Genomic DNA, 25,149 nt, shown 5'->3' with positions numbered 1-25,149 from the left:
TTTTCATTTTTCCATATTTCAATTTTGAGTTCATCTTAACTTATTTTCTTTTTGAATTTGGTCTTTAATGTTGTGGAGGATGCAATTTTGGCTTAATATAATCCCTAAAGCTTAAATAGCATGTATAAAAACATGGACAAAGTTTAGCTACAAAATTGACTGTACCCTTAGACTATAACTTTACTCAATATTTTGTTATTGGTGGTGAATTTTGACAAATCCACTATTAGATTACATATTGATCTTATATCCTATATATGTTTGTAAAATTTCTAGAAGATTAAAGATCAATAACTATGTTATCAATAAATTGTTTAAATTGCAAGTTTTTGTGGTTTAAAAGTATGTATAAAATATAAATTTATAGATCATGTAGTAAATAATATCCAATTGACACAAAATTTGATGTGTAATAAAAATGTAAAGAATATACAATTTAACGGTTAGATTTTTAAAATATGTAGTAATATTTATTTTATTGAGTAAGATTGTAACCTAAGGCTACAATTAATTTTATAGCTAAACTTTATCCTTAATACACCATCATCAATAGGATTTACAACGAAGTTTAACAAAAACATGACAATACACAAGACAACCTTCACAGGCACAGTCAGGGCGTTTCTATACAAACTCTCACCTCCTTCAACTTCTCAAGGTTTAGCATTTTTTTTTTCTTTTCTTAAATAAAATTTTATTGCCTTTCTTCTCTTTATGTTTTGGTTTCATATTTTGACCTTTTTAATACTTTCATTGACGTTGCTTTGAATAAATATTTTTCCCGGACAGTGGAAAAATACAACATTTTTCGTTTGGGCTTTAATTGTTTTGACTTTTGACTAGAAAAATGGTTATTTGGATGCTGAGAAAAAAAAAACTATAAACTCCAATCAGTGGAGCCTGATATAATGGCAGAAGGTTTTTTATTTGATTTATAGGAAAGTTGGAGGAGAAGGAAGGATGTTAAGAATGCAAGTGATTGCAATGAAGAGTCGACCTGTCGTCTTTATCTTGTTTGTTTGTTAAAGGCATGTCGCACAGCTTTCATCCAGTTATACTACAAATCGTGCGAGATCAAGTAACTGAAATTACTGCCAGTCGTAAAGGAAATATAATGTTGTATGACCCAAGCCGAAAAGACAAAACACCCTTATGCTTCAAATATCAAAGCATTTTCTGCGACATGTCGCAGACCGCCAATGCCTATAGGATAGCAGAATTGTACCCGTAAATTATTACTAGAGTTGAGAGTAATTTAGGGTCCGTTTGGTTAGAGATTTCTAGTAACGTTGTTTGTATTTTTTGGAATTACGTAATGTGTGAAAAATATGTGTAATGTTGGTTTAACACTTAAAACTATTGTTTAAACAACGGTAACAAACAGCCATTAGTTTCAGTCAGTTAAAGCAGTTTGGATGCTTTTAGAGGTTCAGTTCAGTTTGTTAGAGATTAAGCGAACAATTTTTTTTTTTTTTTTTTCTCAATTCTCAGGCCAACGTTGATGTGTCAACTCCAGCCCACCAAGCAGAAAGAGTCAATTCCCAACATTCTCAGTCTCTATCTTTCCAAAACTTGTCAGGTACTCCTTATTGCCTCTCAATTTTGACATCAAACATTCTGTCTTTTCTTCAAGATTGGTCTGATATCTTGTGTTCCAACCTTTACGTTCAACTTGATCTCAATCACTAAGCTTACCCACAATCTGAGTTGTTGCATCATTTTCTTATCTAATTATTGTTTCATACAGGGCCTTTTGCTGTGGAGGATGATTGGTCTGCGTAAAGAGAGATAGATGGTTTATACATTCTGCAGAAACTAAACTTTACTTACCCCACTGCGTCATCAATTGTCACTGCACAAATGCCTGCTGTGTTTGCTGTCAACAACTCATCCTCAGTCTATGGCATTGTAGATTAGGGCACCCTTCTTTTTCTAGAATAGGCCATTAGAGCATCTTCTTCCACTTGCTCATGATTCCAATAATGAGAATTCTCACTGTACATTTTGTCCTTTAGCGAACAGAAAAGGTTACCTTCTCCTAATGCAATTCATGTTTCAGCTATTCTTTTGCATTGGTCCATTATGATATTTGGGGTTCTTTCTCTACTGCCATGTTGATGGTTTTAAATACTTATTAATTATTGTTGATGATTGTATCCATGATAATTGGTCTATTTAATGGAGCATTTGGGGCTTTGGGATGGGTTAAAATGAATTTTCCTTCTGCCCCTCCAAAACCTACTCCTAAAAAGTTGCTGGCTTTTCAGCCCTTGCGTGCTAGCGTTTTCTCTTACTAGTAAAGGGGCTGCTAGTTGTAGTGCGCAGTGTACTAGTAAAATAGGAAAAGCGGATTGAGATTACCAATAACAGATGGAGGTTGAGAATAGAACATGTTCAGTGCCTTGCCCTTGTCTCCTTCGCCGGAGACTGCAAATGATGGGAATCCTATCAATTAAGAAGAGGCATGGGCATCGCCTCTCGATCCCCCCACCCCTTCTTTCTTTTTTACAAAAATTCTGGTTGGTTTAGCGTTATGTAAAATTTTGTTAATGGAGATTATTGCTATACCATGTTGTGTGGATATATGTATAATTTTTCAAAGTTAGTTTAAGTAAATGTGTGCCATGATGTTGAGGTTTAGGAATATGAATTCTTTTAAATGAAGGCTATGAATTCCCGCTCATGGTTTTGTCATTCCAGATCCTATTTTCAATGTCTTATGTTTCTTGTTTTTGGATAATTTATTATTTTTTGTTTTAAATTGATGGGTAGTTCTTAGATTTTGGCTTTCTCTTCAACTTTATTTTTTGTCACTGTTTGGTGTCAATTCCATCCTTCGTATGCTTTCGTTGTCAACTTGTTCCTGTGGCAGTGTGTGTTAGGAACCTGCCCTGGTATCATGGTGCATTATGTGTGCTGTGCTGCTGCTCAATGGAGGTGCTAATTATGTTAATGCTACTATCATGGCCAGTATTGTTTTGGCTACTGAATTGTGTAACCTGCTGTGCTGATGCCTGCTGTACTGGTGCTGAAATGCTTGGCATTGAGTATCCGGCTGAGCTGATACCTGCTGCTGATATGCCACAAGCATTAGGTTAGGAGACTTAACACTTGAGAGCTGCTGCCTGCCCTATCTACTGAGTCTTGTGGTGGCTGTACTAAGCTGTTTGGAGAAGCTATGGATGAGAATGCAAGTGTGCAAGGGTGTGCATGAGAACAGATTAGCATTAGGCCATGGGTGTAACTGATTTAGCATGTGCTGTATTAAAGGGCTGTTAGGTAATTAGGGGTAGTTGTAAATGAAGGAAGGGGTTTCATAAGCAAACTAGCATTATTAGATCACTTAAAGTTGTCCTTCCCTGATTAATTGATAGCATATATCTATCTTTTTTTCTAGGCAGAGGCATTTTTGAAATACTTCCTAGGCTTAATAAAATTACATTTGATAGTGTGATTGATGAACTATTGTTTCTCAATTTTCCACTTGAGTGTAGGTTGCCTTCTGGTTTGATGATGTTGGAATAGGGAAAAACAAATCAACAGAGTATCTATGAGCAACTGCATGTTCATGAGAATCAACTGCATATTATTTATGCTCATGATTTGAAGGTGAGTCAAAGGCCACTTCATGTGAATTCAGTGGTTTATGATTTGTATTCTTCATGTTGCACTTGTTCAATGCAAAATGCTATATAGGATGGTGCTGTTTGTATAGCCTCTTTTTTTTTTTTTTTTTTTGGTCCCTCCAGATACTATGGGAATCTTGTTTGCAGCGTCATGAAGAACTTTTGCCCAAACATTTGTTGCGTCCCAGTTATTCTCGTGCACTTTATTTTCCTGTGTGGTTCTATGTTATCCCTCTCGACCTTCAAATATGTCATATGATCCATTACTTATTCTTCTTATCAGTAACTTTGGATCTAATGATCATGCTATAACTTAATTCTTAATATATGCCCTGGTTGCAGATCAATCAGTTGATTCATTCTGCACAGAAGTATCAAAACAACAATAATGGTAGTGGAACTGTTGGTGTCAATGTGTCATCAGATGATTTACAAACAAATTGTAACAAGTGAGAAATTAGTGTTGGAGAAATTTTATGCATTACGACCAGCCTTACCAGTTTTGTATGTCATTCTTTGTGCCTTTAGTTAAAGGACTGATGATGTTTTAATATCCTCTTTGTTAAATAAGAAGTTGATAGGTAAGTTACAGAGATCAACAATTGTGAGAATTGTATTCCAAAAAAAGGCTTTCATGAGACAATAAGAAAACTAATTTTATTCTGTAAAATTACACCTGTATGTTTCTAGATACTGCAGTGGGCAAGGGGTAACTCTTGACAATCATGTTATTCAGTTTGTTCTCTTTACAATTGAACCTGGTGACCTTTTGAAATTCAGTTTGACAGTCATGTTATCTGTGCATGGTCGGCATTGTTGACCTTCAAAAATTTATAATGTTAATTGAATAGTTGTTAAGTTCAAATTATATATGCTGCTTAAGTTATGCTAGAAATTTGAGCTTTGAGAGATCAAGGCCATGGAAAATTAGTTGTCATCCCCCCTCCCCCCCCCACCCCACTCCCCCTCCTCTCTCTTCTTTATTACCCCTTCCCCCTCCACTAATTAGGAGCTAAATGCAATTAATCATGAGTACATCTTGTTCTTGATCACTTATCTTACTGTAGGTTCCTGGTGACGGGTTGTCATCTTGAGGACACAGGATTTTCCAGAAGGTACACATGGTGTTTGCAGGTATATCTCAAGTCTCAACAACTCATTTTGCTTAAGTTTGAAAATAATTTCCATTATTTTGATAGGTTCATAATATATTCCTATTATAATTGTTTAACAGATTGCTGAGGTTGTCAATAGTATGAAAGATTTAATGACTTTCTGCCGGGATAATGACATCAGGCCAATGGGTAAGTAGTTCTCACATCACATGCTGCAGTGATAGCATGCAATACTGTCCCCTCTCCCCATGAATTATGGATCATTACTTAAAAGAAAAAAGAAAAAAAAAAGGCACACACCATTTTAGATTGTTTCTTGAGTTCTTCTCCCCATTGGCCTTCTTTTCTGTTGATATAATATCAATAATCAATTGTAGAGAGCTTGAAAAATTATTCCTGAGAAACCACCACAACTAATCTCTGGAAAAAAAATTAAAAGAAAAGGTGGGTATAAGGTGTGCTCAATGCCAGCCAACTGAAAAAGATAAGTTGATGGCTACTTTTACTGCTCCCGCCTCCCAGCAGTAATGTGAATGATAGTCTAAAGATGATCAACTGAGGACATTTGACTAGCTCAGAACAGGCAGCATCAGTACTGCCAGGTTATTGCAACAATTTTCTGAGATAGAACTCCTTGGCCTCGAGTAAACAGGGTAAGGCAAGAGAGTTCTTCAAATGTGTCTAACCACAGTGCACCTTGTTAAACTGTATAGAGGCCCTAAAACCTCAGTTCAGGACTAATCCAAAACTCACCAATTGATGGCTTGTCAAGCAATCTCAATGTTTCTATTTATTTCTTTGAGAACCGGAATATACATACAGGATCATACCATCCAAAAGACAAAGCAGGAGATGGTCAACAAAAGACGAAAAGCGAATGGGAATACTGCGGACAGAGTCAACTGCTAGATCAACCGAAGGACAGTTGTTGACTTGCCAACAAGAAGCAGAGTGATCGATATTTTTCAAAACAGTTAAGTTCTGGGAACTGTACAGCAACTGTGGCTGCCCCAGGAAATGCATTGCGTAGTAGTGCAGGGAGGATCAGCAGTTAGGAGCTATCTTAATAGTGAATTTCATGGCAACAACTTCAACAAGAAGAGAGAACCAGAGGTCCCAGAGAAGCATCTTCTGCCTGAAGCAATTTTGAACATTATTCCTGATTGTCATGAAAAAGGAAAGTTCAGTAGCAGCAGTGGTGGTGATATGTGCCATGGATGGAAGGCATAACCATTTTTGGGGTTATTTTCTTGTGGATAAGACAGAATGTTGGGAAGTAGCTTAGCATGTACAGGGAGTCCTGAAGCAGTTTTTATGGGCCCTTTTGATAATATCACATGAAGTGAAGATCACTTATAAGCTACTCTTAGAGACTTTTGAGTACCATGAGTTGGTAAGGTCTGCAGTCTGCACCTTGTTCATAATCAATGTTTACCCGTGTAATTTCATACCCTCACAATCTTAAATAGCTTTGATGATATATATGACATCACACCATATATCTTTTGGAATCGTATTCATGAGCTTTAAATTATACTATAATCTTTGGACTTAAATATGTAATAAAGGATTTGAGTAGATGGTACCGTTACTTGAACAGACAAAACAGGACGACTCCATCTCATGCATGGGCATTGGGCAAGTAGAGCAAGGCCTTCAGTAAACTATTCAGACTAAAATTCCATGTTCAGAATAATAAAAGCAAGTGGAAGAGCATTTTGTTATATTCTTGCCCTTATATAAAATTTTGGTATCTGTTCCTGGAGTAGGGGCCTAGGACTCTAGAATTTCACGTTTGCAATACAACTGTAAAACTAGCAACTACAAGGAGCACTAAAATGCTGCTCAAGGCCAAAGAAAAATGCAGCCAAAAAATTAGAGGTTAGTTCACTCATATACATTAATGAGCTTTAACTCTAATAACATATCATCTTCTTCTAAAACGTTGAGGGTGTGATGGAGAGTTCAAGACTAATCAGAACTACGAACTAGAAAAAACGTTCAGAAGATTTAATTAACACTTCCATTAAACAAGTGGGGGGTACCAATATACACATTGCCTCATTTGCATACAAATTCTAGGCTTTAAGAAAAAAACCATTCAGTATTTGTAGGACACTCATTTCCTAACTCTATATAATACAGAAATTCCTATCTAACGAGGTTAACTGCTAGTCAAAAATGCGTCAACCTCTCTCTAAATTCATTCGGGTATATAACTACAGAGTCTAAACAGAGACCACCTTTAGTATGCGTACAATCAATCTGGGTCATAGAGAATTTAATTTTGGTTGATGCATTAGAGCCATCAACAACAAAGGTCCCAACATGGTAGTAATTCCATTTTCCAGTTTCTTTCAAAAAGCACTTTGATGCAGCATGCTGACCATCTGAAGTCCATAGCTGAAACTGCACTGGCTTAATGTCCCATCCATGAACATGCTCTGAATTACAAATTCGCCGACCAAATCTTTTGGATGCCCGTCCAAGCTGCAGCTTGAAGAATACGCTATATGACCCTGGTGGAAGTGGGAAGTCCACCTCCCCATCAACTTCAAACCACCAAATCTGTTGAAGGTATGCAACTGTGCAGAATCTACAAGTAAGAAACAGGAACTCCAAGTCAATTCCAGTACTCCATTACACTAAGTAGGAAAAGAAATGATAAAAAACAGCTATTCAGATGTGTTTAATCATGACATATTTAGTAATCATGTGCCTTGTGTAGATGATTTAATGAATAATACGGACTTAATAGATGCGGGTGGTCATCTAAATCACTATGTAATGTAATTGTTTGGCAGAGATTCCTTCAAACAAATATGGCAGAAAATTTGTCCAAGAAATAAGGCAGCATATTCTAGCAAATACAGTTGCAAAAAGAGCACCAGAACAGATGAAAAGCTTGGCAGTTCTCCACTGTTGAGAAACTGAAGCACCACTTCAAAAACCAATAAAAGCTTTTTAAATTCTCAAAGCTTTTCTAATCAATCTAATGAATCACAAAGTCAAGAAAAAAAACAAAAGTTAGCATCTTGTCATGTTTTAATAATTTTCCTCACACTTTTAATAGCAATTGAAAGACTACAAATGCCTACTTTTGGATCAGCCCAGCAACAATGAAAGAAAAGGAAAAATGGAAAGTTTGAAGGGAGGATTTTCAGGCTTGTCATGATTCTTCTCATAGCAATTAGTTTTTAAAGTATCAAACGTGTTAGTCCAACTCAAAGACAGCATAACTTCGAGTTCAATAATATGATGGTCATTTTATTACCAATAAGAACTGCCTTAAACATTAAGATCTTCCAAACAAACTCAATGGTATTGGACATCCTTCAAAATGACCACATCCTTCATATGACCCGTATTTATTATTTAAGAAAACTTGCTAATAAAGTTATTATGATTTATGAAACCACTTGCAATTATGATAGCATCACACAATAAATTTTAAAATTTCAATCATAATTGATAGAAAAGATAACTAAAAAAAAACCTACTCGGACAAATTCCAGCAAGGGAATTCCACAGTTGGCTGGAGTTTCGATCGTCCATCTAAAACATACATGACAAGAAAAATACAAATTTTCTCCCATTTCCATTGAAAATCAATGCATAAAAGCTAAAAAAAGAGGGTTAAAAAATTGAACGAATCTCACCTAGATTCTTCAGTTGGGATATGATTCCAATATCTTCGATCATCTATCCCGGTGATCGCTAACCCTTTTGAAGCAATGGACAAACAAACACCACCCGTTCTTTTATGCAGCCAAACTCTCTGCATAAAGCCAATTTTTCAACAAATCCATCAGAAACAGATCCATATCAAGAATAATCCAAACAGGAAATAAGCCAGAGAACCATATCAGGGAGGTACCAAAACTTTATCACAACAAAACCAAATAATTTTATTCCCCTCTCAATTAATTAAAATAAAATCTAAGATTTCTAAATTAAAATTTATTTTCTTTCCCTCATTTTCTCAAAACCGAAACAGAGTAAAACTAATAAACCCCAAAACATATTTTTCAAATCTAATCACAGGGCCGTATTTATTTCCTAATAAACGAAAACCCCATCACAACCAATCAAAAACCACATCTAGAAACTCGAAACTTTTAATTTTCACACACTTTCTCAGCACCCAAACAGAAAACAAACACACACAGAGAGATAGAGAGAGAAATACCTTAGTACCCCCATCGAAACTATTAGCTCGACAAAGTCTTTCATAAATCTGTCGCTTACCCAAATTTTCAGGCACATCATCGAACACTTTCCGAAGAAGAACTTCATAATTCGAGGGCAACTTCGATTCCCACACAAAATCAGCCCAGGAAGCGCCACGAAAAGCTCGATTCATACTCGCCAATTTGCAAATCTCTGGGGGGTCAAAGTAACCCAGAATCAGAGCCACGCAGTCCTCTGGTAAATCACCCAAATTGGGTTTTGATTGCAAAGCCAAATTAGACCCATTAGAACAAGCATTAGAGCCTTGGCCAAAGAACAAAGCAGAGAAATCCGCACCCATGAAACAGAGCCAGAGCCAGATCCCTACAGAGAGAGAGCCTAGGATGATGGGATATTCCAAAAGATTCAGTTTTTACTAATAAAGAGAAGAGAAGAGAAGAGAAAAGGTTGTTGAAACAAATAAATTAGAAAGAAGAGGTTATGTTATGTTGTGTTTTTTGTTTTGTTAGTTTCTCGAGAAACAGAGGGGAGGACAGCAGAGATTGACATGGACGGAAAGCAGAAAACGAGGTGTGTGTGTGTCTGAGTGGATCGGTGGTTTTCCCTTTTCTAATTTAATTTATATTGTAATAACCCATAACATGATAACATACATGCATGCCAGTACATAGATTTGCTTAATTCTTGCATAGTATATAGATGCTGTTTTTGGAATTTAAGCAGATCTGGTGGATACTGTTTTGTACTTCAGATTTTTGTTAGGTTTAGATATTTAATGATATTTATTTCCCATTACGGTTTTCTTTTTTTCTTTTCTATTTTATGGGGTGATAATAACTCCTTTTGATTCTTTCAAAGATAAAAGGGATTAAAAAAACGATAATATCTTCTTCTTCTTCTTCTTCTTCTTCTTTTTTTTTTTTTTGAGAGATTCTTCTTCTTTTTTTTTGGTTGGTTTATTTATTTGTTTTTTATCTACTTTATTTTTTAAGGAAAACTATGAGCAAGATAATAGGATAAAGGCCAATAAATAAAACCGGATTAGGAAATTATCAAGATGTGGGAGGGAGTTGTGTGGGATCCCAGTTGTAAAAGTGAAAATACATAATTACATATATTTAATATATGAGATGATTATTATCTATATATAGAAAATAATTTAACTTCAAAGAAATTAGAATTCAAGCATTCTCCGCTCAAAAATTCTAGGACCACAAAAATAACCACAACTTTTATTACAATTGTCCACATGGCAGATTGTGATTAGTGGAAAAAAATTTATAAATTTATGTGAAAGTAACGCCATGTAGAATAGTTGCTGCAAAGTTATGATTTTTTATGTGATATTAAAATTACTCCCACTCCTCTACTCTTTTTTCTCGAATCTCTCCTTAATTATCTGTATTCTAAATATATCCTAACTACTAACAAATTCTTTAGCAACATGGCTCGGCTATTCTTTATATCGGTATTCTAAACATATCCTTACCACCAACATATTCTTTAGCTACATGGCTAGGTAATTCACCTTTGTTGCTTTCCTCTTATGTAAATAAAGAAAAATTATGAAGGTACTACAAGTTTTATTACATAAAATTTATAAAGTGATGTAATAGGGAATGTGATTCATAGATTTAACCACTTATAACTAGATATTTGAATTGTTTTTTTATGATTGGTAACACATTAATTTATAAGCTCAATGTAGTAAAAAATGTAGTATCCGTAGCACTACTCATTAAATAAAACTACTTCCAGCATTTATCCTAAAATTTGACCATTTTGTTGGATAAAATATGGTAATGATTTTATTGATGACAATACTCATCCTATGGGTATTTTATGATAAGGGTTTAGGTGGTGAACTTACAGATCTAGGTGTGACGTAAAATGTGGAGGTTTTAGGTTCAATCCATCATACCATCGTTTCATTGGATTTCCAGGTTATCTTAACTCTTATGGGTAGATAGTAGAATAATATGACCAAAAGCCAAGATACCACTTCTTTATGTAAAAAAAAAAAAGGTATTTTACAATACAGTAAATAAATGTTGATCTTAAAGATTTAAGTAATGTAAAAATATATTTTACATTATGAATTTATAATCTCTCAGACATCAAATAGGGGTGTATAGTTGATCGAAGTAATCAACCACATTATTTCTTTGATCACACTAACCATTTCACTCCATTCTGACTACCTCATGTAACTTTTAACATCTAGCATGGTGTGGTTTGAGAGTGAAATGTGTTGCCGAATGGCAGTAATCATTACCAATGTAAAAATCGCATCGACTAAAATTTGTTAACTCCAACGCCTCTGTTCCCTTCGTCATCACATCATTTTCCTCAACTTTTTCATTTGTTGTCTATGTTCCCTCCTTCCCATAAGCAACTTCTCGAATGGGCATACCCCACACCGACACACGTGCATGTCACCATTCTGGCTACACCAAATCGAATCAGGGTGGAGAAGGCGTGAGTGTGGATATTTATGGGTTGGGCTTAATCCATATAGTATTAAGTAAGATTTCATTCTATGTTTACTGCAAATTAGTGTTTTTAATTTTTTTTAAATTTTTGTGTGTGTGCATGTTGTTGATCACTATGGGAGGCGGCATCTATTTTGAAGACACAATGTCAACCACTAGCTTTGATCGATTTCAAGTTTATCATTATGTATTCATTCAATTTGTGAGTTTATTTATTTGTTTTATTTGATGACATATCAAAACAATTAATATTTTATAAGTTGTTCTTGTTAATTACAACACTATTATACACAAATGAAAAAACAACTAAAATGAGTTCCAATTGACCTTTCATTTGTATGTAAATGTGTGTAACAACGTTTTCCCTTATACAATATACCTAACATGGAGACCAAAGCTAGAAACATGACTCTAATGGTTATTAGCTTAATTTTTTAAAGGGTCTGATTAATGTGTGCCCTAAACTTTCTACTTTTAGAAATATTTTCTCAACAATTGAAAAAGCTGTAATTACTTTTTCAATTATCAAAAAAAAATTCCTAAAAATGAAAATTAATAAAGCTGTAGCTGTAGGGCTTGTAGCTGTAGGGCTGCCGCCTGCCAAAATGATGCAATCAATTACTAGGGGCAGCGTATGGCAATAAACACCAATACCTACCTACTCTGAAAAGATAGTTGGGTTGTTTGTTGACCTTAGCCAATTCTTCCATGAAAGCCCATAATAAGTTGGACCGTAATTGGAATGTGAGACAAATGGGAGTAAATGTGTGCAGATTTGTTTGTCATCAATTATATTTAATTGGAATTAGTTTTTAACAACTAGGTCTTTAGTCCTAAATTATAGGGTCGGTATCTAGATTTTAATGAACTAAACAAGTAGAGTAAACCTTAAAAAATAATCTAAACTAGTCCAAAAAAAAAAATAATAATAATAATAATCTAAACTTCTCACTTGAGGTAAACCTCAAAAAAAATTGAAAACAAACATATCATTAACTTAAACAAAGTGTAAAATTATATCTACATTGGTGCTAGCCAAATACATCTAATAAAGAGATAGTTTGAATATATTGCCACAAAAAAATACACACAATTCATGAAGTATTACAATTTCTTTTTACTAATGAAGAGAAAAAGGAAAAAAAAAAAAATGACTGTAAGAGATAAAGTTGAAACTATGAATGCTAAAATGAGAGTAATAAAGTAAGGGAGAGAGTCTAAAATGATAATAGAGAGACAGAGAGAAAGAGCAGCATATGATATTTTATGTAATGGGTTGAATAAGTTACAAATTTAAATGATTGGAGTTTTTTTTTTGAATAGGCTTTTTATTGAATGATTTGTTCATTTGTTATTGTTTGGTCTAGTCTTTTTTTTGTTTGGGTTATTTTTGTTATTGTTTATTATTTAAGCCTCTTATTTTTTTTAGGGGTTAAAGATTATGTTTGGAGGCCAAAATTTGTTTTTTGGTGTAATGTTATGTCCATAACATTTCACAACAAATTTTATGCAACAAGTTATTATTGGTAGGTGAAAAGTTATGTCAGTATTGAGTCCAAATTAGAATCAGTGACAACTAACCATAGGATTTGTTGTGAAATTATTGTAAAAATGTTATGGATGTAGCATTACTCTTATTTTTGTTGAAATCAAATTCTTGTGATTCTCAAGTCAGAGTGTTCAACATTTTTATTAGAGTGGTCAAAATATGTTAGTTTAGCGTGTAATTTTTTTTTCTTCATAAATATATATTTACATTTTTTTGCAAGTTAGAATGATTTGTGACCACCCTAATATATTAACCCTAATGCTTATTCAATAATACAAAGTCTGGGGCTCAATGACATTCATTTAGGGAATGGGAGTACTAACTACTATAAGATCAATTGCCATAGAGCTAGTTCACTAAAACTAGTTTAGGGGATGACCTACATTGTAGCATGGCCCCCAAACTTGTTGAAAATTGAAATCCTTTCATTTTTCCTTATATTTAATGTTAGGATCAATTGTATTGAGTGTTGGCAAATTTGTATTCAAAAGCCTAATTTTATTGTAATTGAGTTGTAATGTTTTAATGTCTAGGTAGTGCTTGAAGTTTTGCATTGAAGACACAAAGAAACAACTTAAGAAACTACTCAAAACAAAGAAGTTTTGTTGCCTCTATTGCAAGCCTAGCTAAAGGTCAAATGATCGAAATTGTTAAAACTCGACTGCAGTCAACTGATCAAGCTTTGAGGTTTTTATTTTCTCAAATCGAGGCCCAAGATGACCAAAAGACGTAGGGATCCATGAATTAGGATTCCAAAACATTATTTAAGGTCATATTAGGTCATCATAAAGATGAAGAGAACACTTTGTGAAGTGAAGATTGTGTTGCGATGGCTATGCACTAACGATTTTGTACCAAGCATCATCTCTAGTTCCATTCAAGATCAATGAGTGCTCCATAGAAAACCTTGCACCAAGACTACTTCAATCAAACTGTTTTGTGGTGAGTTAGATGTAGATTAGGTATACATGCATCAAAGAGATTTATAAGATAGAAGAGTCTAATTGAATTAGAGTTGCGTCGTAAGTAAGTTCTAGTGTAGGTAGCAATACTAGAAATTGGAATATTCTATATTGTAAACTTCCATTCTACTATAGTAAATCCTTCAATTAGAGGTAAGCTACAAACCACCTGTATTTTTCTCATCTAGATTTTTCTATCATAACTATATCGCCTATGTCAAAATTGATTTTATGCTACATTTAGTTTTTATGATATGATCATGCCCATCCTAAATTGAATTGGACCATTGCATAATTTGATAATTAATTAACTTGGGTAGTTGATTAAATTAACATGGTCTAAATTTCCCAACATATAAAAACAACTTTAGTCTAATATGGGAAGCCTAAAAGAGTGTCAATTACACACATAACCCTATAATGTTTAAATATAAATATATTCTTTTATTATATGGTCTCAATTATATAATCCTAGTTTCATCTCTGACTATATTGGGTATAATATTTCAATTTAATATTCATTTATTATTAACTTTTAAGTAGTTAGTTGTAGATAGATTTTTTTGAGAAAGTAGTTGTAGATAGATTGATGTTAACTAAATTCAAATTCCGATAGTCTAATGAGTTGTAAGCATAATTATCTAAATTATACTGAGCATTGATCTGTCAAGAGAGTGGTATAATGGTTCATCGATTCAATCGTTGGATCATTAATTTACCTATTATTTATGTGTGTCTATATATATATGGGTTGGGTTTACATTACATTGGTGTAACTCTAAGTAATATTACACCACCTAATAACTTGTTATATAATTCATGTTTTAAAAATTCCACAATTACATGTTCTATATGTTCTTAACATTAATTCCATTTTTCATGTCAATTGGATGCTATTTACTATTCAATCCATAAACTCATCTTTTATGTATTATTTTAAACTAGAAAAACTTAAATTTAAACAATTGATTGATGAAATGGCTATTAATCTTTGATCACCTTGAAATTTTGCAAGTATGGAGAATATACTAAGATGATGTAATCTAATAGTAAATTTGTCAAAATTCACATTCAATTAAAAAATATTGAGTGGTGTAATATTGCCTAGAGTTACATCATGTGTAACTTGAACCCAACTATATATATATATATCAAGAGGGTTGACAACTTGACATTGATCATTTCTTATTTATTGTCTCTTTAATTGTATAATTGTTATTACTATTTAGTCGTCTTTCTTTTACTTTTTTTACTTAATATGGTATAAGTTTTTTTTTTTTTTTTTTTTATTTTATAATTTTCAACTCAAGATACAAAACGGTATTTGAGTATCCTATTTCACTTATGTAGTAATTTTTATTTTATATATGTTTTTATACACATATATCTCAAAGAATCCATAAAACTATAATAATAAAAAAGACAGCTAGTATTCAATTAAATATAAATATGCAAGTATACCAAAGATGAAATTAATAGAATATTATTTGAAAAGTAACTTTAGACCCGTTTATTGATTTTACAATAGAATTAATAAGCTTGTTAAATTAATCAATTATATAATTCAGGTTGTTACCAGTTAATCACCATGAGCACAAGCAGTTATATATATATGTACATAAAATATAAAGTAATAAACAATGAAACATATAACACAAGATATTGGTGAAGAAGTGGAAAACCACTACAAGGGTTCCCAAATGTTGAAAAAAAGTCTAGCTTCCTAGGTTTTAATTGATTAAACTTAAAAACTATGTAAAATAGGAGGTTGACACAGTAAGTTTAGCGAGATATAATTTATAATAGTAGTGCTATTGTCAAGAATTTTAATTAGTCTTCCTTTTTTTCACATTGTCAAAATAATCAAAGGCTCTCATAAGATGCTCTGACACTTTCTTTTAATTGACATTCTTCATGTTACTTGAGTTAAGTCTATCCCAACTTTTTTTTTTTTTTAATATGATAGATTTTAATTAAACTTGTAACACCTATTCTATAATGATTACTCTAATTCTCAGGTTAAGACATCAATTGGTCTTTAGTGTAAGCAGAATTTAAATTCCAAATCTTTTATTGAATGACAAAAGATTTTACCAGTTAAGTCTACCCGTTCCAACTTAATATACATTTATTATTATTATTTTAATTTCCTTTCTTGATACCAATTATTCTTTACTCCTCAATCGTCATCTTCTTTGCATCAACTTGGTGCCGATATCCATTTAAATAAACAGCTAACAAGCAATGCAACTTGGATGGTTGACCTATTTTTAATGAGGAAAATCAATTACATCAATGAGCAACCATTTTAAGTTATATATTGTATATTATGGACACATTACTGTTGGCATCATAATTAGATTAGGCAAATCTTTTGTGCTATTCATATAAACAAGTGGCTGGGGTCTTCACTTTTGAATTCAAAATTAATGAGAAAAAAATGTTTTTTTATAAACAGGAAAAAAATAATGTGGACCAATAGAAATGTGTACAATCAGCAAAAAGTTCAGCCACCTCAACGTGGGTATGAGTCAGCACCAGCCACCAGGATATGGCAACCACGCCACATATCTGGTTATGTCCATCTTGGAACACGTGGCACAAAGTCAGCTTTGTGACCTTCCAAATATTGTAGATAAGGGAAGAAGCACATGGAGAGGAAAGAAGATAGTAAGGGCCGAAAGTGTATGATAAGTTATGTGTTGCCAATTCAGCCAAAAATAGGTTGCAAATGGGAACACGATTTTTTTATTTAAGGTTTCATGTTAATAAATGAAGAAATATTTTAGTAATTTGAAATACTAACACATTGTTTTCTTATCTATTAATTTAAAACCTAATAAATAAATAATTAAGGACTGCCTAGGTCCAAGAATTATTTTATATACATATGATGCATAGTCTCGCAGCTGATGGGATGTGCATTTACTCATACATTACGAGACATCCAATCAATACATACATACTATTGTTACTATTGTAGCTTCACACAGTCTATATATATTCTCCTTTTTATTGGAAATAGGTTGAAAGGACACTACAAGGAAATTATGAGATTCTTCATTCTTTGCATTTTTCACGGTCTGTAAGTGTTCTTTGTATTCATAACCCGGATCGTTCGTTGACCGTAAAATGGAGATGTTGAAGATTTTTGAGGTCGAATCGATGTCAAATTGAGATCGAACCGTGATAACGTCATAATTAATTTAATAATTAATTAAAACTTAAATATAGATATTAAATTTATAAAACTAGCAAAATTGACAATATATCTATATATGTGAGGGAAATTTAATGATTTTCAAACATATATTTAATAATTAAATAATAAATTTAATAAAATAAAATAATAACTATGAAAACATTAAAATTTATGATTAATTTTTGAAGTAAAGTTGAATATCTTTGAAAGATTTTAATTATCATTTTTTTTTATTCCTTGTAAGAGATGGATAATTTAATTAAGTAGAATAAAATTGTGTTAATTTGTTTTCTTAAAAAAAAAAAAAAAAATGCTAAGGGGTTCACGATTCTTGCCATCGGTTCGTGCGGTCCAACCCCAGTTTTAGGGGTTCACGGAATTAACAAAAAATCCAGTTCTTTATGCTTAAAAAATCGGTTTTCATCCTAGTACCCGGTTTTCACGATCCGACCTCCCGATCCGGTCCGGGTCTGAAATCCTTATTCAAAAGTTGATGGGTCGAAGTTCTTTAAGACTGTAGAGCTTGAATTGAATACAAGCTTTAATGATTAGGATTCTTGAAATTTTTGAGGTGTTGAAAATTTATTTTAGTAGAACTTCAAGATTTGAAAGAATGATATGAATAAGTACTCTTTGAATTTACTTCAAATTTGAAGATTTGGGTATGAAAGCTCTTTGTGGTTTTAGGGATTGAATTTGATAAAACTTTGATACTTTGAGTTCTTAAAGTTTTTAGAGGTTTTGGAGCCTAATTCCAACAGGTTTTTCAAAACTTTAAAACTTTCTAAAAAATGACTCCATGAGACTAATTAACGCCTTTATTTATAGGAGTATTGAGGAAGTTTAATAACATATGGTTAATCTTGATTGACGACATGTGCCATAATCTAATTGGAGACTTTTTTGTCTTGTTCTCAAAGGGCACATGGCATTACTTAATTCATTAAAGCATTTAAATTTTAAGTGACATGTGACAATATTTAATTTAATTGATTGTATCACATCAAATGAATATATTGACATGTCAACTTATAATTGGCCCCATTGAATATTCTTTATTAGTTCGATTTTGTGACACTTGGCAAATCTCCATTGGCCTCTAAATAATAATAGTAAGACAAGTTACATAGTTTGTGACACTTTGTAATGGGTTGTTTTGAACGTACCATGTGGATTTACTTGTTGAAAATTTTTATCTCCACTCGCATTCAAAAGCAGAATGTGGTGGACATGTGTCCATATTATGTTTTCACATAAGAGGATGCAAGTTATATCCTTTCAAGTTACAATTGGATTGGCTAACATAGGACAACTTATATCAGTTTGGAAGTGATTCACAAGTAAATTCTATAGTTATCATATGACGAAGACACTTTCATTTGATGTTGTGTAAAAACAAATTTCAATATGAACATATGGTCTCTGATTAATGGCTCTTGTAGAGGTAATTACTAATTACATGTTTAAATATTTGCCAAGTGGATTTTTCATTTGAGTTAATTGCACTTTTTCCCATATCTAACTATAGTGCAGTTATAATGTTTCTGTAAACTTCAAAATTGTGCATGTCTCCCTTAAATATTGGCAATAAGTATTTTTCCCTCTATCATTAGAATTTTTAATAAATTTTATGAAAGAGTCAAAATGCTTTGAAAAATAGTATAATAGAAATTTGAAATTTTAGTCAAATTTTAAATAATTAAGTAAGAAACAGCCCAATTAGGGTTGATCTTGATTAAGCGCCGCCCTGTTTGTAAAATTTATGACTGATTCCTCAATTCCAAACAATACCAATACTAACTTAGGTATTTCAAATAGGGTATGGTTGAAATGAACAACTTGCTTCACTATACGTAGACAAACTGACAAAGGGCTCAAATTCAAAGCCAATCAACAAAACATGAGAAGTTTGACTAGTAAAATAGGGGAAGTTGGGTCCATTTCATTGAATACTGTGCCATCATCGTATTCTCAAAATGGCATCATATGTGGCAATGAAAATTTGGTTGCACCTCCCCTAAGCACATTCTAGATCTATTGGGGTAGGTGGCATCTTCGATTTACATTTGGTCCAGCTTGTTGCACAACTAATAAAATAACAATTTTGGAAAAAGATCCAATTGTTGAGTCATTGTCCCAAACTCCCATCAAATATGCGTCTACTTTTGATCCAAATATATATATTTTTTATTTACAAAGTAGAGGCCTAAAATTAAAGCTTCTTTGCAAACGGTGGTTGGGAAACAAAATTGCTTACGTGCACAAGCGAAACACTTACATAACCCACCAAATGGTTCATTAAAATTGTTTATCGCTGGTAATAGTTGTTAAATTGTTATTATGTGCAAGAAGTCCACTTTGGTGCATATACAGTAAATTTGGAACATCATTTTAGTGACAAAGCATTTGGTACATAGCAAACCATATTTCCCATTAAATTCATGAAGGAAAAAGAGAGAGACGTGAAGACAATGAAAAGAATCACCTCCACCATTCACTTATATGGAAAGCACTCTTATTAACGCTACATTATATTTGTTCAAGCTATTTGCTCCAAAACGGAATCCAAAAATCAAATACATGCACTTAGTACTTAGTAGAGGACAAAATATTACTTTCTTATAATAAAAAAAATATATTGATCACTAATTAATAATTACAACATATGCCTCAAGACCATCACATTACATTAGTTTTAACACAAATTTTATTCTCCTTATTTGGCTAAATTTACTTCTTCTTTTTTAAAAGTTTCCTATGTGATGATTTTTAATAAATAAAATTACAATAAAAACTGCAAGAAAAAAAAAAGGTGTAAAACTAGTGTTAAAGAAGTGATTAAATTTAGAGTCGTAAATGAACCAAGTTATTTATAAATAACTTGAGTTCAACTTGTGGAAAAACTTTTTTTTTTTAAAGTCAAGTTCAAGTCTTAAGTTTAGTTTCGATTATTAAACAAGTCAAGTTCAAACATAAAAATGTGTTCGTAAACAAACTCGTAAGCATAATGGTTTGATTTTTAACCATACACACACACACTTGCTTAAAATATATTTATATAAATTTGAAATTGGATTGTATAACTTTGTCAATAGGTTTATATGATATTAAATTATTATTTGTAACTTATTGATGATATATATAATCTATTTGTAGAAGAAATTCATGGAGTTGTGAAGAGGTAAAACATTTGAGTCATAGTTTCACAATATATAAGAAAAAAAATAATTTAATCAAATAGCTCGTGAACAAGCTCGAGCTTGCTCGACAAAAAAATGATCTATTTTGTTTAGTGATGAGCTTGAGCTTGAGCTTGGGCTTGGCTCGTGTCCAAAAAAAAAAATTTAAATAAACAAATTTGAACTTTTAATACTTGACTCGGTTTGTTCACAATCTTATATTCTTATGTTTAATGCTGTTACTTTATGTTTTAAATAATTTTTTTTATGGGTTTTATTAACATGTGCTCTTAGGGCATACATTAGTAAACTATTTTAGGAAATTTTTAATGAAAATTCGATTAATTGTTTTAGCAACTTTTTTTAATTTCTCATAATTTTTTTTTAAAAAAAAATAGATGATTAATATATACTCTAAAGGGATACATTAATCAGACTTTTTTTTTTTTTTTTTTTTTTTTCTCGTCTTGTGACCTCATATTAGAGGTTTCTTTTAGTACTTCTTCTCTTTATAATTCATTAATTCTTAGTACCCGTTTGGTTCAACTTTTAGAGCCTAAAAGAGCCTAAAAGTTGCGTTTTGCAAAACGCTGGCCCAAAAATTGCGTTTGGTTATTACAAAACGCAACTTTGGGTCAAAAGTTGCGTTTTAAAAAACGCCCTAAACGCGCATCAGTCCTTATGCGAAGCATCAGGTCCATTTTCCAAAAGTCCTTGGGCGTTTTGGGGTATCCGTTGGGGTGAGCAGGCAATTACGAAATTACCCTTCAAATGCTCATGTCTTCAGAGATCGCACAGGCACTTCATTTCACTTTGGGTCTCTCTGCTCTGCGCAAGCTCCTTCGTTCCTCTCATCTCTGTGCTGCTACAAGTAACAACTTTCCGCGCGTAAGTCTCTCTTTTCTTTTGTCATCCGTTGAAAATCTTCTTCCTCTTCTTCTTCTTTCTTCGTCTTCTTCAACGGGCCTTCCTCTGTAATTTTTTTTTTTTTTTTTATTTGTCTAATCTGATCTGAGAAATACATTTTGCAGGTAGAGTTTTGATCAAAAAAACCCCAAGCAACACGGATCTGCTACCCAAAGCCACCAGGTACCAACATTGATCTGGAATTTTTTTTTTTTTTTTTTTACCAAGCTGAAAAAAAGAATTTTCAGATCTTGCATGCTTTGTTCTTGCTAAAGATATATTTGTTCTCTTGCCGGGTACTGAAAAAGCTTTATGGGTACATGCTTCGTAATTTATTTATTTTTTATTTGTGTTTTTGTGGATGCTCTGTCTCATGCGATATCTGATTTGGGTATTTTATTAGTATGATTTGGGTATTTTAGAAATATAAAGAATGAGAAGGAAAGAAGAATTTTCAGAAGAAATATAAATATTTTTGATACTGGTTGATATGGTTCGTTGTGTATGTGACATTGTGGAATATTGGCTTTGTTGGTTGCTGCATGGTGAAGTGCTGATGGGGTGTTGATTGGAAATGGATGGTAGAGATGTTGTTGTTGCTGGTATGCATAATATTTTTATTTATCTGTTATTAGCATGAACTGAAATTAGTTCTGTGTAAATTTTAGTTTTTGTTTTTATCCTTTTTGGGTCTAACTTGTGATTGGTTTTAAGGAATCTTTCTAATTTTGGTCCTTGAATTTAACATAAACTAGTAAGGTTTTTTACTAAATTTGATATTTCGTATTCATTAATGGCCGTATAGGAAAGGTAATGGAGCCAAGGAGGTTGTACAGAGTAATCACGAAGTAAAAGTCTATAATGGTGTGGACAAATATTACAAATTGTAATAAAATGATAAGAATTAACCTCTTGGACATTATTATAGCCTTGCACTAGTATTATTTCATAGTACCTTGCAAACTAAAATGAAATAATTATAGTCAGTAACTTAAGACAACTCCCTTTTTTTGTTAGTAATTATAGATGGATGATGATGAAGAAGAGGACCCGCACACAGTGCAGCAGCTGGTCTAGCTGCTGCACCAGTGCAGTGTGCAGCCCAAGCTGCACACAGTGCAGCAGCCAGTGCAGCTTGGGCTGCTGCACTGGGTTGCACACAGTGCAGCAGCTAGACTAGCTGCTGCACCTGTGTGCAGCCCAGTGCAGCAGCCCAAGCTGCACTGGCTGCTGCACTGTGTGCAGCTTGGGCTGCACACTGCACTGGCAGCTAGTCCAAGCTGCAACATGGATGATTATAATTCTATTTTTTGCATTCTATTTATTGCATTCCCGGCTGGAATTCTATTTTTTGCATTTCTTATGGTTGGTTAACTTTATAGATGGGTAAAAAGACTACTTCCAACTCTGAGGTAAAAAAGGCTAGAGCAGACTGGGATATTAATCCAACGTGGACAACTACCTTTTGTAACATTTGTGTGGAACAAATTCAAGCCGGGAATAGAACAAAAGGTGCTGGCTTTAGTACCAATTTAAACTGCGATGGCGGTTCTTCGTGATTCCATTGCTAATTCCATTTGGGAGGATAATAATTAGTAGTTGTCTTTTTTTTTTTTTAATATTATGTAGTACAATTTAAACTTGGGTTATTGGTATGTATTTTATCATATTTTTTTACATTTTTATGTAGTACAATTTAATCTAGGATTATTGGTGTATATTTTATCTTTTTACATTTTCATTTTGTGCTTCATGATGATGAAAATTATTTAGATTTAATAATATTGATAAGAAGTCAATAATGGTAATAACAAATAATTATGACACTAAAAAAGAAAAATTACCTAAACATTATTAAAATAATACCAATTATATATATTATTATTATTTTTTTTAGTAAATATATGAAATAGTTGATTTAAGTATGAAATAAACTCCTTATATATACATTGTCCTTTTTGGTAATTTACCCCTCAAACTGCAACTTTTATAGTGCTAGCCAAATACTCAGCTTTTTCAAAAAGCACTTTTTAACAGTTTTTACCAAACACTCAACTTTTTGAAAAAACACTTTTTCATTATGCACTTTTTGAAAACTTAACTTTTTCAAAAAGTTCAACTTTTGAAAGTCGAACCAAACTCACCCTTATTCTCCATTCATGTGACTTTTTTGGTTTTTTGTTTTGTTCGGTGTGGGTGAAAGATATGACACACTCAACAATCACCATTAGCCCGATGCCAGCTCTTTAATAAGTTCTACCACCCAAGGATACTGCTGGTAATAAGGATTACAAGGCAAGTGAAATTCATCTTATAACAATCTTGCATATGCCTACTGTTATTAAAAAATCCATTTTCAACTAACCTTATTATAAAATTTCTGAAAATGAAATTTAAAAAAATAAATAAATTCAAAAAGAGATGAAGACCCTCCCTTCACTGAAATGCATTTTCACAAGATAAGAAAAAAATATTAAACGTATTATTTTGACTAAACAATTGATAAAGATGATATTTTCATCTTAATCAAAGATCATGTTGCCTAAAAATAATAATTAACAAGAGTCTCCATCTTATAAAGGTTCCGGATTACTCTTCCGGTCTATGATTTGCTTTGATAAAGCAAGCATAGGTCCGTACGTTCTTGAGGATGACAACCATGAGGGTGATCCGAAAGAAGACAAGAGAAATATCAATTTGCGGATGCAAGTTATCAAGGATTTGATGATTAATAGGGACATTAGCGGCAAATTAGGAGGTAGGTATGCCATGCACAGCAAGTTGACCTTCCTATGCTAAACATTATGCAATAAATCCTTGCATGACCCACAATATATATATATATATAATCAATAAACTTTTCAATATGAAAAATCCACACCTATTTGGATTTCAAGAACTTCTCAATTAAAAAGATGCTCTGTGGAGGATTAGTAATCTCCACATGGATATTGTAGCTCAAAAATATTTTTGAGTCTATTTTATATGAAGAGAACTCGAGTTTAAATTCTCCTCTTCCATTTGTTTTAACAATTAAATTATTTATTAAAAAAATAATAAAATACAAACAAACAAACAAAGATCAAAAACAGAAAATGAATTACTATGTACTAGAAATTCTCTAGTTTATTTATAACTTAGCTCCGATCATATATATGTTAGGGAATATATTTAAATCATCTTGCACAATTAAATATTACATATTAGCTATATATAATGTGTCATCTCTTTGAAAGATAATTCATTATTCCACAAGTAATACTTCATTCTCTCATATAAATAGTGAGGCTCATTGATCTCTTTTAGAGAAGAATCAAATTTCAAATCCCCTTACAATTTTGAATTATATTAAAAAAAATTAAGAAGATCAAGTAAAAAAATAATGAGATGAGAAATAATACTATATACTAGACTCCTATAGTTTAGCTATAACTTTGTTCCAATAATATATGTTGGGCATAATATATTTAAATCGTCTTCCACAATTCAATATGACATATCCACAATAAAATGTGTCACATCTCCCCAAATATTTTTAATTATTTCTTAAGCAATGCTCTCTCCCCTCTTATATGAATGATTGGTTTTACTATAAATTTATACAATGGATCATTATTATGTGAGAAGGAATATTCTTATTGAAATAATAAATAATTATTCTATCTTCCTGAGTGGCCTCATCAAAATTTAAATCAAGATTTTTAATGGTGTTTTGAAATCTAAATCTGATAGCAATTCTATAATCAGGGTTGCACTCTTGAAAAGCTTGTTCAACTTGTGGATCAATGTCTTTCTCAATCAAATTTTTTATCAGGCCAATGGTATTATCAGTGTGGCATTGGCTATGGAAGCTTCAAGCACGATAAACTTGGAGTCCGAAGTCCCTTTTCATCAGCACTTGAGCTGCAAGGGTCTGATCTTAGAGCA

The 25,149-nt window shown here is 32.5% G+C and overlaps 1 protein-coding gene and 2 long non-coding RNA genes across 5 annotated transcripts; 2 read left to right on the top strand and 1 right to left on the bottom strand.

Annotated features, from left to right (window-relative positions):
* Window positions 1–770: 770 nt before the first annotated feature.
* LOC126708573 (uncharacterized) lies at window positions 771–6,254 on the top strand. 3 transcript variants are annotated; one of them, XR_007649197.1, is made up of 5 exons: window positions 771–1,579; window positions 1,748–3,609; window positions 4,694–4,760; window positions 4,861–4,930; window positions 5,119–6,254. It is a non-coding gene; the product is annotated as an uncharacterized LOC126708573 (long non-coding RNA). The 3 variants fall into 3 exon arrangements; XR_007649198.1 differs by having other exon boundaries at window positions 787–1,579; window positions 1,748–2,027; window positions 3,495–3,609; window positions 4,861–6,254; XR_007649196.1 differs by having other exon boundaries at window positions 4,861–6,254.
* A 476-nt stretch (window positions 6,255–6,730) lies between these two features.
* LOC126708572 (F-box protein PP2-A12-like) lies at window positions 6,731–9,632 on the bottom strand. Its single transcript, XM_050408361.1, has 3 exons — window positions 8,931–9,632; window positions 8,401–8,519; window positions 6,731–7,337 (listed from the first exon to the last, which is right to left on the bottom strand). Exons 1-3 carry the CDS (start codon window positions 9,270–9,272, stop codon window positions 6,917–6,919), a joined length of 882 nt encoding a protein of 293 aa, XP_050264318.1. The 5' UTR covers window positions 9,273–9,632; the 3' UTR covers window positions 6,731–6,916.
* Window positions 9,633–20,933: 11,301 nt separating this feature from the next.
* Window positions 20,934–22,743, top strand: LOC126710302 (uncharacterized). The gene is made up of 3 exons (XR_007649631.1): window positions 20,934–21,204; window positions 21,348–21,405; window positions 22,605–22,743. It is a non-coding gene; the product is annotated as an uncharacterized LOC126710302 (long non-coding RNA).
* Window positions 22,744–25,149: the final 2,406 nt, after the last annotated feature.

Source organism: Quercus robur, chromosome 12, assembly GCF_932294415.1.
Source record: "Quercus robur chromosome 12, dhQueRobu3.1, whole genome shotgun sequence".
Lineage (NCBI taxonomy): Eukaryota > Viridiplantae > Streptophyta > Magnoliopsida > Fagales > Fagaceae > Quercus > Quercus robur.
Note: the sequence above shows the minus strand (reverse complement) of the source record. Positions and strands in the feature narration are given on the sequence as shown.